The sequence below is a fragment of the Lissotriton helveticus genome, chromosome 5_1 (assembly GCF_964261635.1).
Source record: "Lissotriton helveticus chromosome 5_1, aLisHel1.1, whole genome shotgun sequence".
Lineage (NCBI taxonomy): Eukaryota > Metazoa > Chordata > Amphibia > Caudata > Salamandridae > Lissotriton > Lissotriton helveticus.
Window position 1 is genome coordinate 239,781,937 of NC_136065.1, and position 15,871 is coordinate 239,797,807.

At 47.4% G+C, this 15,871-nt stretch overlaps 1 protein-coding gene across 2 annotated transcripts in view; it reads right to left on the minus strand.

Moving 5' to 3' along the window:
* NSMF (NMDA receptor synaptonuclear signaling and neuronal migration factor) overlaps positions 1-15,871 on the minus strand; it is a 226,443-nt gene that overhangs the window by 55,186 nt on the left and 155,386 nt on the right. For both annotated transcript variants that reach the window (XM_078642103.1, XM_078642104.1), the window contains 2 exons: positions 3,979-4,062; positions 341-374 (listed from right to left, as the gene is read on the minus strand). In XM_078642103.1, the coding sequence (XP_078498229.1) occupies positions 341-374; positions 3,979-4,062 (118 nt within the window). The remainder of the gene's footprint in view (positions 1-340; positions 375-3,978; positions 4,063-15,871) is intronic.

Sequence of the window (15,871 nt, forward strand, 5' to 3'; positions counted from 1 at the left end):
TGCATAATATAGCTAGAGTCTGGTCTTTATCTGGTATGGAATGGGGCACTGACCAGGATTACGTAAGAGGGGAAATTAATCCACTTGCCATGGAGGGAAGGAGCATAAAGGTACACAGTTGGTTGGCAGGCAATGGTGAAGGCAGGGAGACTGGCGGAGTGGCATACGGGCTGAACACCTTGCAGGGAGGTGATCAGAACAGGATGCCAGTGGGATGAACAAAACAAGACCTAGGGGGAGGAGAGAAGGACCAGAGAAACAGGCCGTTCCAAGTCTGCAATCTCCATCCAATCCAGCAATTATTTCAATGAAATGAGATACAAAAATGGTGCTCCCATACCTAAAATGTCATCAAACGTTGCATGTTCGTGGTCCTGAAGGAGAAACAAGAATGTTTATGAATTTAATATGAAACAACAAATGACAACATGTTTCTGCTTTTTGTTTCCTTAAATGACATAACATATTATTATTATTGTTCATCAATGAGGCGAGTATCAAACTTATGAATTACAGTTTCTTACTATTTTTTTCTAGCATATACTCAGGGATGGGCCCCGAGGCAATGTGGTAACTTCCTACAGGAAATAGTTGCAGGTTTCATCCGTACTAAATCAAACCCTGGCAGCTTTCTGCATTCACAGTTCGGGTTGGACTATAAAGTATTAAAGACCTTTCTATTATCTACTGTCCTTGTCTGGGCAGGCCGTGAATTGCAATGGGACAGTGTTGTTCTTTACAGTATTAACACCCACGGACCGAGGCTGGATAGGCGTCTCCTTAAGGCAAGATAATACAGCAGTTCATCACCTCATGGTGAAACTGGCCAAAACATGACCTGGATGGGGAGCACTAAAGTGCCAAAACGCTATACTGCTTCGAGGGTCAAGCTTTTTTGCACCATTTTCGAGCTACGTCCTAGCGAGGCCAGTATGCAGCCTATGCAGCACTAAACTTGAAGGTCACGCAAGAGGGTACTGATGTATGGAGGGCGTCAGTCTTCTTTCTCGTATGCACTCTATTGTCTCGGACCATGAACATCCATGCAAAGGCCTATAACAGAGGAACACAGCTCTTCATTTGATAATGCAGCTGCACAGATTGCTGATTCTCGCTGAATTGGATGCCGGATCAATTCTCAATAGCCGCAGCGTAAAAATGTCAAAAATCTACTCCTATGGATTGACGGTATGTTAGAAATACATTTCAGACTCCGATGGAATTCATACAGGTTTCCAGTACTCACAGAATTGTTTATGCATATGAAAAGCCAACATGTGTTCATTTCGAGGTGCAGATGAGAAACACAAAAATGCATTTGAACTAGTGTTTCTGTGTAAAATATTTTTTGCCCTTGAGCAACCCCTACCCCAATACCACAATTTCTTTGAGGGGGCTTATTCCCGTTCCCATCGGAACATGTATTTGTACCTGCCATTGCCAGGAGTAAGTTCGAAAGTGTATTTGGGTTGGAAACTATCAGCAAACAGCTTGTAAATACACACAAGCATGAATTTGCAGGTATTCACCAACCTTTACAGTTGTACCCATGCCTACACACGCGCAGACCTGCTGTGGCAGAATGCGGACGTAGACATTACCGTAGACTGAAATCCATTTGCACAAGAAATATCCCAATACATCTGATTATATGAATTAGGAGCAGGATTGAGACCTCACAAGTACTCTTAACGGTGTAAATAAGCTTTAAATAGCTCTGAGAATTCTGCCGCTACGTGGTAAATTGGACACTGAAGTGTTGCCTTCTAAGAAAGTACTTCCTTAATTATGTCTTCCGTTCGTGCCTTCCACCTTCTCTTCTGAATAGGGATATCAGGGAACCCCCTCAGAGAGTATTCAGTGCCATATAATGGTAAATATCAACAAACTAATTTCTAAGACAATCTAATTTTGCCACTCAAGCCCCAGGACTCCAAGATCAGCATCACTGGTTGGAATAGGCGCAAACTGAGTCCTCTCACATCAATGTAGTTGGATGGAAAACAAACCGATACACCTTAGCCATGCCTTTACCCGCTGTCCTCCTTGAAGTTAACTTTCAATGTTAGGGAGTGATGCCAGGATTACACACTGTCCCTGAGTGCAGTCGATGTACTCCGAGCAAGCAAAACCGAAGGCGGCTGCCATTTACCATGTTTGCATTGAATTGAGCCCAACTAAGTTACAACTGACACCTTGGTTTTGGAGCCCTGTCCTAATAGACATAGGATATTGTGGATTAAATGAAACCCTCTATTCAGTACATTGTGGCTAGGTGCCACAATGTTCTATGTACAAGTTCTAACACTACTTACGCTTTCCTCACCCACAAACCACCCCTATTAGTTTTTTACTGGTACTACAACAGCCTGTTCTCAGCTTCAGTAACTCGCCTCTCATGTTAGCTCCAAGGCTAAGGAGTTTTGGCTCCCTTCAGCGGATCCAATGGACCTCAGGGATATAGCTGTCATCGTCTGGAGCACTCCCAATTTGTTCTAGCGTGCCCAGGCCAAACCAGGTTTCCAGCAGGATATTCCCAGGCATGGACTTCATTCTATGATCACACATATGAGCTCAATTCAAACTCCTCACACACACATTCAAGGTACTCCACAAGCCAGGCCCCACCAACCTAAACGGTTGCATCCCCTTCCACCAACCATCCAGACACTTCTGCCACTTAGGGCTCCTACTTCCAACCATCCCACGTATACACAGAACCAAATCAGGAGAACAGGCGTTCTCTTACATCGCTCCTAAAGCGTGGAACTACCTCCCTCTCCACATCAAAGTCTCCTCCTCTCTTTTTAAATTCCACAAGAAGCTGAAAACCTGACTTTTCAATTAACCAACTGACCATAAGCAGAGCTAGGAACACACCTGTCCAGTGCAGGATATCCTCGCAGGTAAAAGTGTGCTTTACAAATGCACGTAACATAACATAACATCACTAGTCAGCAATTCACTCCAGCAATGTATGTGTCACCCAATTTGCCTCAATGGCCATACTGGGGTACCGAAGGCTCTTACCATATAGAGACGTTAGACAAGAGCGCACCCACATCATGTACAAGGCATGCCAATCATAAAATGGCTCAAGAGCACTACAGACATTCCACAAAGTAACTTACCTGCATACCTAGTCAGAACGACAGTGACTAAGCTGGGAAAGGCTGAACACAAGGAACTGCTGCCCATGTGCTCAACCCAGACACTGGTGTGCTAGTTACTAGAGTTAGATGCAGATACAGATGGTTATCTGATCTCCTTTGGGCATTCTTTAATTTACTAAGACATGAGACGGGATAATCAGTAATATTATTCAGAAGGTCCAGTGAGAGATTCTTGAGTATAATCACAGTGATCAAAAGACAGCAGATGTAGAGACTGAGCAGGGTCTGTATATTACATGAGGAAGATGAAACTAGATGGGTTTGGTGCTTGGTCATTAGCTCTGTATTGATGACAGAAATGCTCTTCAATTGAAATGAAGATATTGAACTACCCCACACAGTAAATACGGATACCCCACACACTAACATGGCCAGACTAGGAGCCCAAAGAAGCCCTGGCAATTTTCGCGGACCAGCCCCTGGGAAAGGATTGCCTGGCCCTGGAAGGCTGGAAGCGCTTGCTTGCAGCTTTTTTTTACTGGGGTCCGATATTGCAGCACCACTGCAAAACCAGCCCCCAGTAACAACACCTGCCCCCACTGGTGCAAACAGGGCCCCACCCTTCCAGCCTCTCGGGGAAACACACAATGCCTGTTACAGCCAGTCCGGCCCTGCACACTAATCAACTTCCAAAACAGTTAAACACAATGCCGAGATTCAACTCACACAACCCGAACTTAGGATTTCTGTCTCACCTGCTAAACACAGACAAATGCTATAGAATTCTCACACAAAACAGAAAGCAGGCAGCGGTGCATCAAAGGCAGAGTGTAACCACACACAAGGTATTTACACAGATACTCACATAGAGGATGGGGATGATGGAAGGGTCGTCCCTGCGGATAATAGTTGGAATGTACTCGGCTTTTGGAACCTTGGAAGAAATAAGCTGTGAAAAGACAAAGAGTAGTGTGAGCAGAGCGTCTGTGTGGAGCAAACTGCGCTTAGCTTTCTGTTAGTCATGCATTCATTAACTCTCATACTTCCTATGATGTACATTTATTAAAAGACTGTTCTGCACAAAGGCTTTGTTATACACATCGTTATCCATGCTATAAAATATCTGTTAACACATTGTGCTATAGCATAGTGCTTACTGTATGTCAACCAGCATAATCTGTTGACCTTCCTTCCCTCGGTCGTACAAACCACACCAACAGGGAGAGATCACTACAGAAAGGTTATTGATAGGTTATTGCTATTTGTAAAGTAAAATGTCTGCCAGTGTGTTGCTAATGCCTTGGCTCTTGGAGCTGCTAATTCTGCCCCATTCTTTGTGTGCATTCTTATTTTAGTGCCAAGAGTACCTCCCTGGTTAGTCAGTTGTCAGTCTATCATAACTTTATTTGATTGTAAATATCTTAACCCCTCCGCTGCGCTGAACGTTCCGCGCTAGTGCGGAACGTTCTATTGTGCGGGAGTGGCCGCGACGTTCAACGGACGTGTGCAGCGCTACCGAGGTAGTGCACGCGACGTCCGTTGAACGTGGGCAGCACTCAAGGGGTTAAAGTACGAATAATACAAATATGTTAAAAGTTATAAAAGCATTGAATTGCAACATTCCATGACTAATTTTAAAAAGAACCAACTGCAATACATACATCATCCCCATTCACTACCTGTAGAAAACATTGTGCAGGTCTACATTGTTTGAAGCTACATCGTTTCAGCAAGGGAAATGAATACAATTTAGTATGCAAATTATAAAATGTACAAAACAAAAGAAAACAAAGTGCAATAGTGTCTGATCAGGGAAATAGTCACAGGAGCAAATGCCTATATCAGAGCCACTATACTGACCAAAAGGGAAACATAGCAGAGAGCTTTTCACCCCGGTTCGGAAACAAGTTAAAATGTCTCTCTCTCAGGACTATTCCACCTTCAATAAATATGGTTCGGTGTCTAGGGTTGTCGTCAGCAGGTAATAGCGCATTACAGTTGGTTTCACTAATTCTTTGCCCTCCCTAATCATACACCTGTAATCTTGCTTCACACGTGGTTTATCTTTTCTTAAAATATTTGCAGACTCAACAAAGAGGTTAGACAGCCCTAAGGCCAGCATGGTTGTTTTAACATATGAGATCCATGATATAATCAGCACCTTATCACAACTTAAACTGTCACTGATAACAAGGCGATTAAAACTTTTTTGGGCCCTATTGAGAGCCAGAGTAATAAGGGAGTCATTTTAATGAAGTCATCTATATATGGGAAACCCAACCCTCATGGCAAATAAAGCTTGTGTAAGATGCAGAAGGCATAAAAGGCGGCAAAGACAACAATTCTCGTCCATCTGAACAGAATGTGCATTGAAGTAACACAGGCTCTATATACGGCCACCAGTACACACTGCCTTTTATATAGTTTTTAAAAAGCCTTTGGGAGATTAAGCAGAGCACCCACCGATTGTCTACATACTGACATCTAGCAGACAAATTAGAACTCCAACTTTGATGGTTCAAATATGATCCCCGGATAAGGAAATTGTGAAACCTTCTCCAACTTGTTTCCATCTGTGGAGATGGTTTGCAAAGCAGAACATTCCTGATATCACAGCACTTTATTACCAAACCAAAATGCAAGTACTGCTGGGTAGCACTGCAGGAAGGTCCTTTTTGTGGGCCTATTTGTAGCCTATCCGTATGTTGGACATGGCCCTTCTTAGGGGATGTTCCTAAATCTTTTTGCTTTTTCCTCCGGGTTTTTGATGATTCTTTTTTCGTGGCCTTAGGACTCTGGGCACTTTCCCACTACAATGCAGTTTGAAATTGTGCACGCCCTTCCTACACACTCTAGTAAATGGTGCTTACCTGATTGGTTAAGGTGCTGTACCTGTGAGTACCCTGTAATGCAGTATACCACATTCCCAGGGCAGGTACTGCACTGGCTACTACTGGGCCACAGCACTGATTGTGCCACCCACAAAAATAGCCTTTCAAATATGTCTCAAGCCTACCATTGCAGGCCTAAGTGTGCGCATTTACACTTATGCTCCGGTTGGCCTTTCTAAATCATTGACCAAAGCTGAGGGTGCCTTTAACTAACACTAGAACCCCCCCCCCCTAGGGTGAGCAGTGGGGGTTGGAGCAAGTGATAGGTGAAACCCAGGTATTGAAGAACCCCCATGCATGTTTTCACTACCTCTAGGGTCTGCTCTCCCCACCATATTTTAACAGGGGGAAATGGCTGAGATTACTTTGAGCTGCAGTGTTGGCTTGCAGTAGAGCAGGCTTATGTTGTTTACTGTCATTGGATTCACAATGACAAACCTTCTCTTGTGGTAAAAGTGGATTTGTCATTAATAGCTTAGAAATGCCACTTCTAGAAAGTGGGTATTTCTCTGCACTAAACTCTTTGGTGTGCCTTTTAGTTTGACTCCAGTTCACACTGGAGGTTGGGAGAGCACATCTATGCATTCCCCAGAGACAGACATAAAAAACATTGGGTATGCAACTATAATGACAGACCTCTGCCATTTGATGACTTGTCTGGATAGATTGGGGGCAGAGGTTTTGACACTTGGCCTCTGGGAAGCCAGATCATGGCCCCACTAAAGATTGAGATCTGTATTCTAAGGCCTCATTGCAGACAGGCCTGTAATTTAGGGGGGCACATTTGTGGGGAACCCTTTGAACCACCCCCAACTTCAAAGGCACACTACATTATAACTACAAGTGCCGTACTTCAGATGGGGAGAAATACACTTGTGGGGAAGTGGGACCAGACAGCCTGGATTGCATGGTGCACACTGCCAGAGGAATCTGTTGTGCACAAGGAGGAGACTGCTATTGGAAGGGACTGTGCACCCTGCCTCAATAGTGGAAGGCCTGGGCCGACTACCTGCTGCTGTGTGGCACCCTGAAGTGTGATCTAAAAGGGCTTGTTGGCTTGCCCCCTGTTCTTTGTGGAGGTCTCAGGAACATCAAGGACCTCCAGTGAGAGACCTACACTGTCTACGTGTTTCACCCGGAGAGCGGTGTCCTCTCAAGCACCTACTTCGTCTGCTGGAGCCTGATTGCAGAGCGGTGTGAGCATGGAACTAAGTATTATGCCTGAAGACCGATTGCCTTGTGCGGATCCCTCATACCGTGACCGGAGAAAAAATATTTGCTAAAATAATATTAGGTAGGCTAAAGACTTGGGCAGAAGAGAGAGCAATTATTCCAGTGGAACAGTGCGGCTTCAAAGAAGGCCATTCCACAATAGACCATTGCTTTGCCCTATGGGCTTTGGCCCGGAAGTCAATAGAACAAAATGGGAAGTTGCATTGTTGTTTTGTTGACTTTCGGGCCGCGTTTGACTCTGTGGACCGGAACAAACTCTGGGAGGACTTGACGGGATATGGAATTCCGGATGGCCTATTGATGATCTTGAAAGATCTCCATAGAGGGAACTGGGCCCAGGTTATTAGAGATTCGCATGGGTCACTAACCCACAAGATATCGATAGGGAATGGCCTTAGACAGGGGTGCGTCCTGGCACCCCTGTTATTTTCAATCTTTCTGGCAGATCTCCCTGCGACACTTGAAGTAGAAAGAAGTGCAAGCCCTAGAATGACCGGGAACAAAGTGCCTTGCCTATTATACGCAGATGACTTAGTGACCCAAGATCAAACAGAAATAGGACTTCAAAGGAAACTAAATGCTTTTAAAGGTTACTGTGATAGACATTTTTTGACTGTAAATATGGAAAAAACCAAGGTATTATGTTTTGGAAAGAGCAAGAGGAACTTTTTTTTTTTTTTTTATTTGTTTATTGAGGTAAGAGGATCGATGCACTTCATGTCGCTTACAAACAGAAAACACAGGGTAAACATATACAGTGCAGATGCCTACATCCATAAATGGCCGGCTACCCGTACTCAAAAATCAAAATCATTTGCATTAGTGTTACACGGCCCATCAGCCGACATCCAGCGGACCGGCGGCGTAATGATTGATAGCATCCATGTGTGTGTCAGTGCTGTATTCGCTCCCTTATAAATCAGTAATCTTACATTTTCAAAGTTCTGTTGCTTCTTATCTGGTACCGCAACTTAAACAAAACCAAACAATGTAGTCCCCAACTTTTAGTTCACATCCTGCAATTATCTTTCTGTGTCACAGCATCCTCCCTCCTCAGTGTCATTACTACTAAACTTGTACATTCTCAGTCGTCAGTGTCTTATCTGTAGATACCTCTATATCTCCGTCTCTGATCCAGAACCAACATGTGCCAGTAAATATACTCGCAAGTATCCCCAATAATCCTTGGGCCTAGAGCCACCTGGTAGCTCTTCTTCATATGTTGCAAGCGTGTCTCGACAATACACCATATCACTTATCCATTGCTTCACCTCAGGGGCCCTTCTGCCATTCCAGTACATAGACACCCTTCTCTTAGCCAGTAAAAGCGCTATAGCACAAAATTTGCGTTTCAATGCTCTTAGTTGCGGGATAATGCCCAACAAGCAGATTTTCGCATCACACAGCATAGAGGTCCCCAGCATCTCGTTCAGGACCTGCATTACGCCTTCCCAAAACCCCGCCACTTTGCGGCAGTGCCACGCTAGATGCATGAAGTCCGCTTCATCTTGCTTACACCTACAACATTGTGAATCATCTCGCAAACCATATCTATGTAATCTCTGAGGCGTGTGGTATACCTGATGCAAATACTTGTAATGTATTATTTTCAAGTTCCCGTTAGGGGTTAACATACCAGTGAGCGCACAGGAGGAATCCCATTCCAAATCAGTGAGAGGTTCTGCTAGTCCAGCACTCCATCTGTCCCTAGCCTTGTGAGTATTCGCCCCCGCCGCCTCTTGCACAGCGGCATACAGTTTGGACACTAGATGTGACGCTGTTGGTGTAGTTAGAAGCAGTTGTAGGGGCGCTAGTGTGGGAGGTTCCTCCGGGTGCGTCGGGAAGTGTTCCCTAAGCGCTCTTTGTAGTCTATAGTAATTGAAACTGAATAATGGCGTCGGGTTTGTGATGTAGTTTAGCTTGTCCAGCGTTAGAAAGACCCCGCCATCGTATAGATCCCCAAGAGTGTCTAGGCCCGCTCGCCTGAACAGGTCAATGCCTACCCTTTCCTGCGTCACCGAAAGAGCTGGGTGATGTGCCAGAGGAAGTGTTGGTGCATACAGTGGTAAGTTGCGTGTTGCCTTGCCTATCAGCCGCCAAGCCTCAATCGTGGTATTAACTGGATTTATGTCTCGTTCATGTCGTTTAGTGCGTTTATGTGTTAATATGTTGGCTAGTGGGATAGGGTCAGCGTCCCCCGCCTCTACGGCCACATGTGACAAGAAGGGCACCTCGTGGTACCAGTGGTGCGCGTATTGCGCTTGCGCGCATAAGTAATATAAATAAAAGTCCGGCACCCTAAAGCCCCCCCTAGCATATGGCAGCGTCATGGTACGTAATTCCATCCTCGCTTGTTTCCCCGCCCACAACAAATTAAGGACCAGTGTGTTAATATTACGGAATACGGCAGCGGGTGGTTTGATTGGGATATTGTTAAACAAGTACAGGAACTTCGGAAGGAGCACCATTTTTACAATGGCCGCCCTGTCTGCCAATGAAAGGGGAAGTCTGTTCCACCTCTTAACCTTGTCCTCCAGCGACGATATGGTCCGCCCGTAGTTCGTCCTTACCACCAATTCCGGGTCTCTGTGGAACCATACACCCAAATATTTCGTAGGTTCTTCCTGCCATTTTAAAGGATAGTCTAGTTGTGTCGGGTGGGTGCTGTCCGTTAAGGACAGAACTAGAGATTTATCCCAGTTAATCTGCAACCCTGACTGTAGGCCAAACCTGATGTACTCTCTCAGGAGTGGATTAAGGTGCTGCTCAGGATTCTTCACATATAGCACCATGTCGTCTGCGTACAGTGAGATATGTATGGGTCTGGAGGGCATTTGTATCGCTGAATAGTGGTGATGCTGCCGGATCTTACATGCCAGTGGCTCTAGCACCAACGCGAATAGCATCGGCGAGAGCGGGCACCCCTGTCGAGTGCCTCTGCATATTGGAATGGGCTCTGATATGTATCTGTTTACTCTGATGCGTGCTGTCAAGTTGGAATACAACATCGTTATCCAACCCAGAAAGATCTGCGGAAATCCCATACGCACCAGTACTGCTTGGATAAAGGGCCAGCCGATTGTGTCGAAAGCTTTTGCTGCGTCCAGTAACACAGCCACCGCCTTCGATTCCGGTGTTAAATAATGGGCCAGTGCGAACAATGTACGAGTGTTATGTGTAGTCGCTCTGTCGGGGATAAAACCTGATTGGTCTGGCCTGACCAGCAACGGCATAAGGGGCTTCAACCGGTCCGCCAATAAACTAGCTATGATTTTAGTGTCCACATTCAATAAAGAAAGAGGGCGATATGAGTCGCACTTATCGGCTTCTTTACCCGGTTTCAGCAACGCCACGAGCAGTGCTTCTCTCATGGATGCTGGTAGCGTCTGAGCTTCATGTGCCGCCCCGTACAGCCGCACCAAGTATGGTGCTAGGGTATCAGCGTACTTTTTATAGAATTCCGTGGCAAAGCCGTCCGGCCCAGGTGCTTTGTTATTTGGTAATCTCCGAATGGTATCAGTCACTTCCTCTACCGTTACCGGGCGTTCTAGATATTCCCTGTGCCCTTCAGCTAGCCATGCCAGCTCTATATCTTCCATGTAGTGTAATAAATCACCCTGTGGTGGTGATGGACGCGCTGTGTAAAGTGCCTCGTAAGTTTTCATAAATTCAGTTAATATCCCCTTGGTGTCCGTGATCGCCTCCCCTGTGTCTGTGCCAATGGACGTTATGTTTTGTGGGGCTCTACCCGCGCATATCTTTGCGGCCAATTCCCTACCAGGCCTCCCTCCTTCCCCATATCTCCTCGCTGTCGCACGCTTTGATATATACTTTAGTTCGTCCGTCGCGAACTCATCGTATTCGGTTAGGAGTGTTTTAATTTCCCCCAAAACAGCAGCGTCGCCCGTTCGGGCGTACGTTTGTTCCAGGGTTTGTATAGCCTGTTCTCGTGTGTGCAGTTGTTGTCTGATATCCTTGAGGATGCCAGAAGTGGTGCTGATACAGATCCCCCGTATCGTGGCCTTAAATGCCTCCCATAGCAGACCAGGGTCTTCAGTGGTGGGGGCGTTGAGATCGAAGTAATCTATGATTGCCTTGTGTATGGTTTCAACATAAACAGGGTCTTGTAATGCAGTCGCGTTGAAACGCCAGGTAAAAGGTGGTGGGTCATAGTATGGTATAGCAATGTCTAATAGTACCGGACCATGGTCCGAAAGTGTTCGCGGTAGGTGAGTTATGTCCCTGACCCACGAAAGTACCTCCCGTGTGCCCAGCCAGTAGTCCAGCCTAGACCAACTATTGTTTGCTGCATTTATGTGTGTCGCGATAGTCGTTACTGGGTTGCGTGTCCTCCATAAATCTACCATGTGCAGGTCTTCCATGGTGTCTTGCAGCATCAACCTCGCTTTGCCGTGCTGTTCCAGCGTGTGTGTTGCCCTATCTAGGCTATCCTGTAGGGCGACATTGAAATCCCCACCCCAAATTATGTGAGTCGTCTGCATGTCGACGATAGTGTGCCATACCTGTCTGAAAAAGTCCGGGTCATCCACATTAGGCCCGTATGTGTTCACTAACAGTATCTTCTGCCGTCTCACCACTCCAGCTAGTATGACGGTCCTCCCTTCTGAGTCTCTATGTATGCTCGTGATCTCAAAACCCGTTCCCTTTCTGATCAATATGCTCACTCCTCTAGAGTATGTCGAGTAGTTCGAGTTGGTGACAGACTCAGCCCATTTAGCGCCTAGTGTGGAAGTACTGTCTCGGGCTAAGTGCGTTTCCTGTAAAAACACAATGCTAACTTGTAATCTATCGAAATAGGCAAAGAGTCGCCTGATCTTTTTCGGGTCGCCTAGCCCCCGTACATTCCATGTTAGAAATTTGAGCGTATTAGTACCTGTTATGGGTATGAGCTTGGACATCAATGGCATACATCTTACATTTATAACTCTGTTTGTTCAGTGCGCATGGACGTAAACATTTTACAGTGACCGGCATTGACGTTGGTACGTTCTGTACAAAGACAATTCTCACTTCATAATACACAGCTAAGGAGTTCGCCATGCGTCTCAGACACAGAAATTGCAGTTGGAAGTATTTAGAAATTCCCACCCTCCCCCCACCCACTTTAGCCCCCGAACTTTGCCAAAGCCATCCCTTAACAACCTTTAACTGTAATGTCAAACTCTTAGTGGGGAACACCCACTCGGGGGTATCACCAGGTTCACACATCTCCATCCACATAGTGGACGTGGACGGCCGCAATATCATGCTGTAGTGTAGTACATGCGCTCCAGGTCCCCCAACCCCCCATCCCTTCAGTGTAAGCAGGGCCGCCAATGCGGCATGACGTCAGTACGCCAAGTCCCCCACTATTAGTTACATCTGCGTAGCCACCAGACCGAGTCTTGGCATGGACAAAGTGCCGTCCGTCAGTCGAGCTATGTAAGCCATATAGTTTACCAGAAGTGGCAGGCACTAGGTCGTGATCACGCAATCTTCATAGCCGAGTGGCAAATAATAAGACATCCCCACGCCCTCTATTGCAGAGATACTCACAGTCATGATGACTCTGCTGCGGCGTAGCTCCAGCAAGGTCCATACTTACAGTGAGTTCGCAAGTGCCACGCCAGGTCACCATTCGCTACAATCACAACCGCTTAGGGGTGTGCGAACATTCGCACACAAATGCAGCTTCCGTTACCTGCGCCTCACTGATGGGCACCGAAATTCAGTCCCGTGCGTCCACAGATTGGGTCAGTCATTCCACGTCGCTCGTGGTCGCACTTCGATCTTGCTGCTTGCGCCGTTTCAGTTGTTGCCTCACGTAGTCCTGCGCCGCCTGTACTGTTGGCAGTATGACCGGTTTCCCACCAGTGAAGATTTTGAGTTTCGCCGGGTATAGCATCGCATATTCTTGTCCGAGTTCTCTCAGCTTCTTTTTAACTGGCGCGAATTCCTTCCGAGCCAGTTGCACCGCCATGGTATGATCCGGATAGAACTCTAGCGTGTTACCTTGATGAGTTACTTTACCCATTTCTCTGGCCAGTCTAAGTATTGTGTCGCGGTCTCGGTAGTTGAGTAAGCGGGCTATGACCATGCGGGGGGCGGCACCAGGTTTCGGCACAGGCGCAAGTGAACGGTGTGCCCGTTCGACCAGGAACACGGAAGACAGTTTCTCAGAACCAAATATCTCTGTCACCAACGATTCTATATAAGTCTCCATCTTCCCCGTGTTTGTGGATTCGGGCAAGCCCGAAATCCGGACGTTGTTGCGCCTGGACCTTGCTTCCTGGTCCTCCACCTTGGCGCGCAAACTTTCCACTGTCTTTTCCAGACCTCCGCAGGACCTGGACATGGCCTGATGGTCATCCTCCACTTGTGAGATTCGTTGTTCGGCTTCCGTTATACGCCCGTCATGCTGTTCAATGTTCGCCGTCATGTTGTCCATTCGTTGCACCACATTGTCCAGTTTTCCGTTCATTTCCTGCAGGCTCTTCTGAATCGCCCGTAGCACTGATTCCATGCCCGTGGCGCCCGATTGTTCCTGGCCCCCTTCCGCCTCATGGTCCGTCGCAGCCATTTTATCTTGCTTCCGCGCCTCAAATTGGAGCTTAGTTTGTTGCCTGTCTGGTTTCCCCATGTCCATCTGCTGCTTCGGCGTAGTTTGTGCCGACGACAATCTGGGGCTGCTAGCCGTTGTCCCACCGGCCGTGGAGCTGACGCGGTGTGTTTTTGCTGCAGCCCCCCACCGAGCTTTGCGTGTAGTCATTAGCCAGCCACGTGCTTTGGAAATAAGGCCGATCGCCTCCGCGCAGGGCCGTCAGCTCAAGGCTCCAAACGGCGTTATGATAGTGGCTGCAACGTGTTGGGGGGGTCTCTCCTCAAAGCAGGTGCGCGGAACTGATGTGCGCGGCAAAGTTATGGGGCTCGCTCCTCATAAGCGCAAGCACCATGCATATCCCTCTATTCCGGAGCAATGCGCAGTCAGCCTCATGACCTGCGCGGGGGCCAGAGATAGCGCTTGTGAAAGTTAGGTGCCACTGCGTGGTGCAGAGATCTCCTGCTGGTAGCTGAGGCGTGCCACTGTGCCAATGGCTATGCGCTTCTGTGTACAGATTACAGGCGCCCCGCGTAGTATCTGGACTGTCTGCTCACATCCGAGACTGCCACACTGGCGGCCCCCTGCGTTGTCCCGCTGTCAGCGCCGATGCAAGGCATGCACTTTGGTAAGCGCCAGGAGCCTCCCTCTGTCGCCGGCTCACATGTGTGTTCTGCACAGGCAGCTTACGGTGGGAAGGCGACCGGCGGGAGCGTCCGCCGCCGCCTCCAGTCTTGTGCGTTTCACGGGCACCGCCATCTTGTCCGCGGTGGAACGCACGCCTATCTGTTGCGGCGCTGTGTCTCGGGGGCTCACTCGAGCCTCGCAGTCGTCGCGCTGGTGGTCAGTGGCCACTCACCAAGTGGCGCTTGGTGTGCACCGTTGTCTCACTGCATCAGGAGCCTCGGTAAGCGCCGATCCGCCAGGTGTCCGGAGCGGCCATTTTGGTGATGTTGTAGCGCGGAGTCCGAGTTTTGGGCTGATTCTTCCTTTCCCCGCATAAATCTCCTTCCAGTGTTAACTTGGGATGACGGCCTCACCTTCCGATGCCCATATTCACAATCGCCGCTTATTTTTATGGGGTTTCAAGGGGTTAAAAGGCCGCTAGTTACGCGACCGTCCGGCGGAGCTGACAAGCTAGCCAGCCATTCCGCAGTGCGCCCTCTAGCGCCCCAGCAAGAGGAACTTTAATTGGTTTTTGGGTAATAACAAATTAGAGGCAGTCAAGGAATATAGATATCTAGGCCTCTGGTTTGATAGTGCGCTAAATTGGCGCACCCATTTGGAGGCGCAAAGAACCAAAGCTTTTTCATCCAAATGTGGGTTGAAAAGGTTTAACAAAGAATATGGCGACATGACTCATAAACCAATGATAAAGGCATTTGGTGCAATGATCCCCCCCCAAGTATTGTATGGCGCAGAGGTGTTATACCTGAGCGGTAAACATGAGTGGGACCAGGAAGAGGGAAAAATCTTAAAAATATTATTGTCCTTACCAAACTGTACTATGGTCCAAGCAATAAGAATGGAACTAGGGCTAACTTCATGGTCCGTACAATCTCAAATGGCCCTGGTAAGATTCTGGAAGCGCCAAGACCCAGGAGTGACACTAAAGGTCTCACAGTGGTGTAGGGATGAGATCCAAATAAGTAACCTTGCCTGGGCAAAGGATGTGAGCAAAACCCTGCAGAAAGTAACTGGGTGCCTTAATGTGAAATTTTCTCAGGACGCCTTGATAGCCGAGTTTACTAAGAAAACTCTTAGGGAACAAGGCCAGTCGCTCTCCAGGGCGCAGGACCTAGATTATATGTCAGAGAAAAAATCGGTCCAGTGGTTAAAAAGTCATGGGTTAATGATGGCTGGTTCCCGTATTTAGACATTCTGCCCAACCGAGTGCTGAGATATGAAATTCTTAGGACTCGGGTTGGGATCAACCCATGGAAGATAGATGGAAAATTAAAATCTGCACTGATCGGCCCAGAAGGTAACTGTAACTGTGGGCGTGGACTAAGACATGATATGCCGCATATTCTACT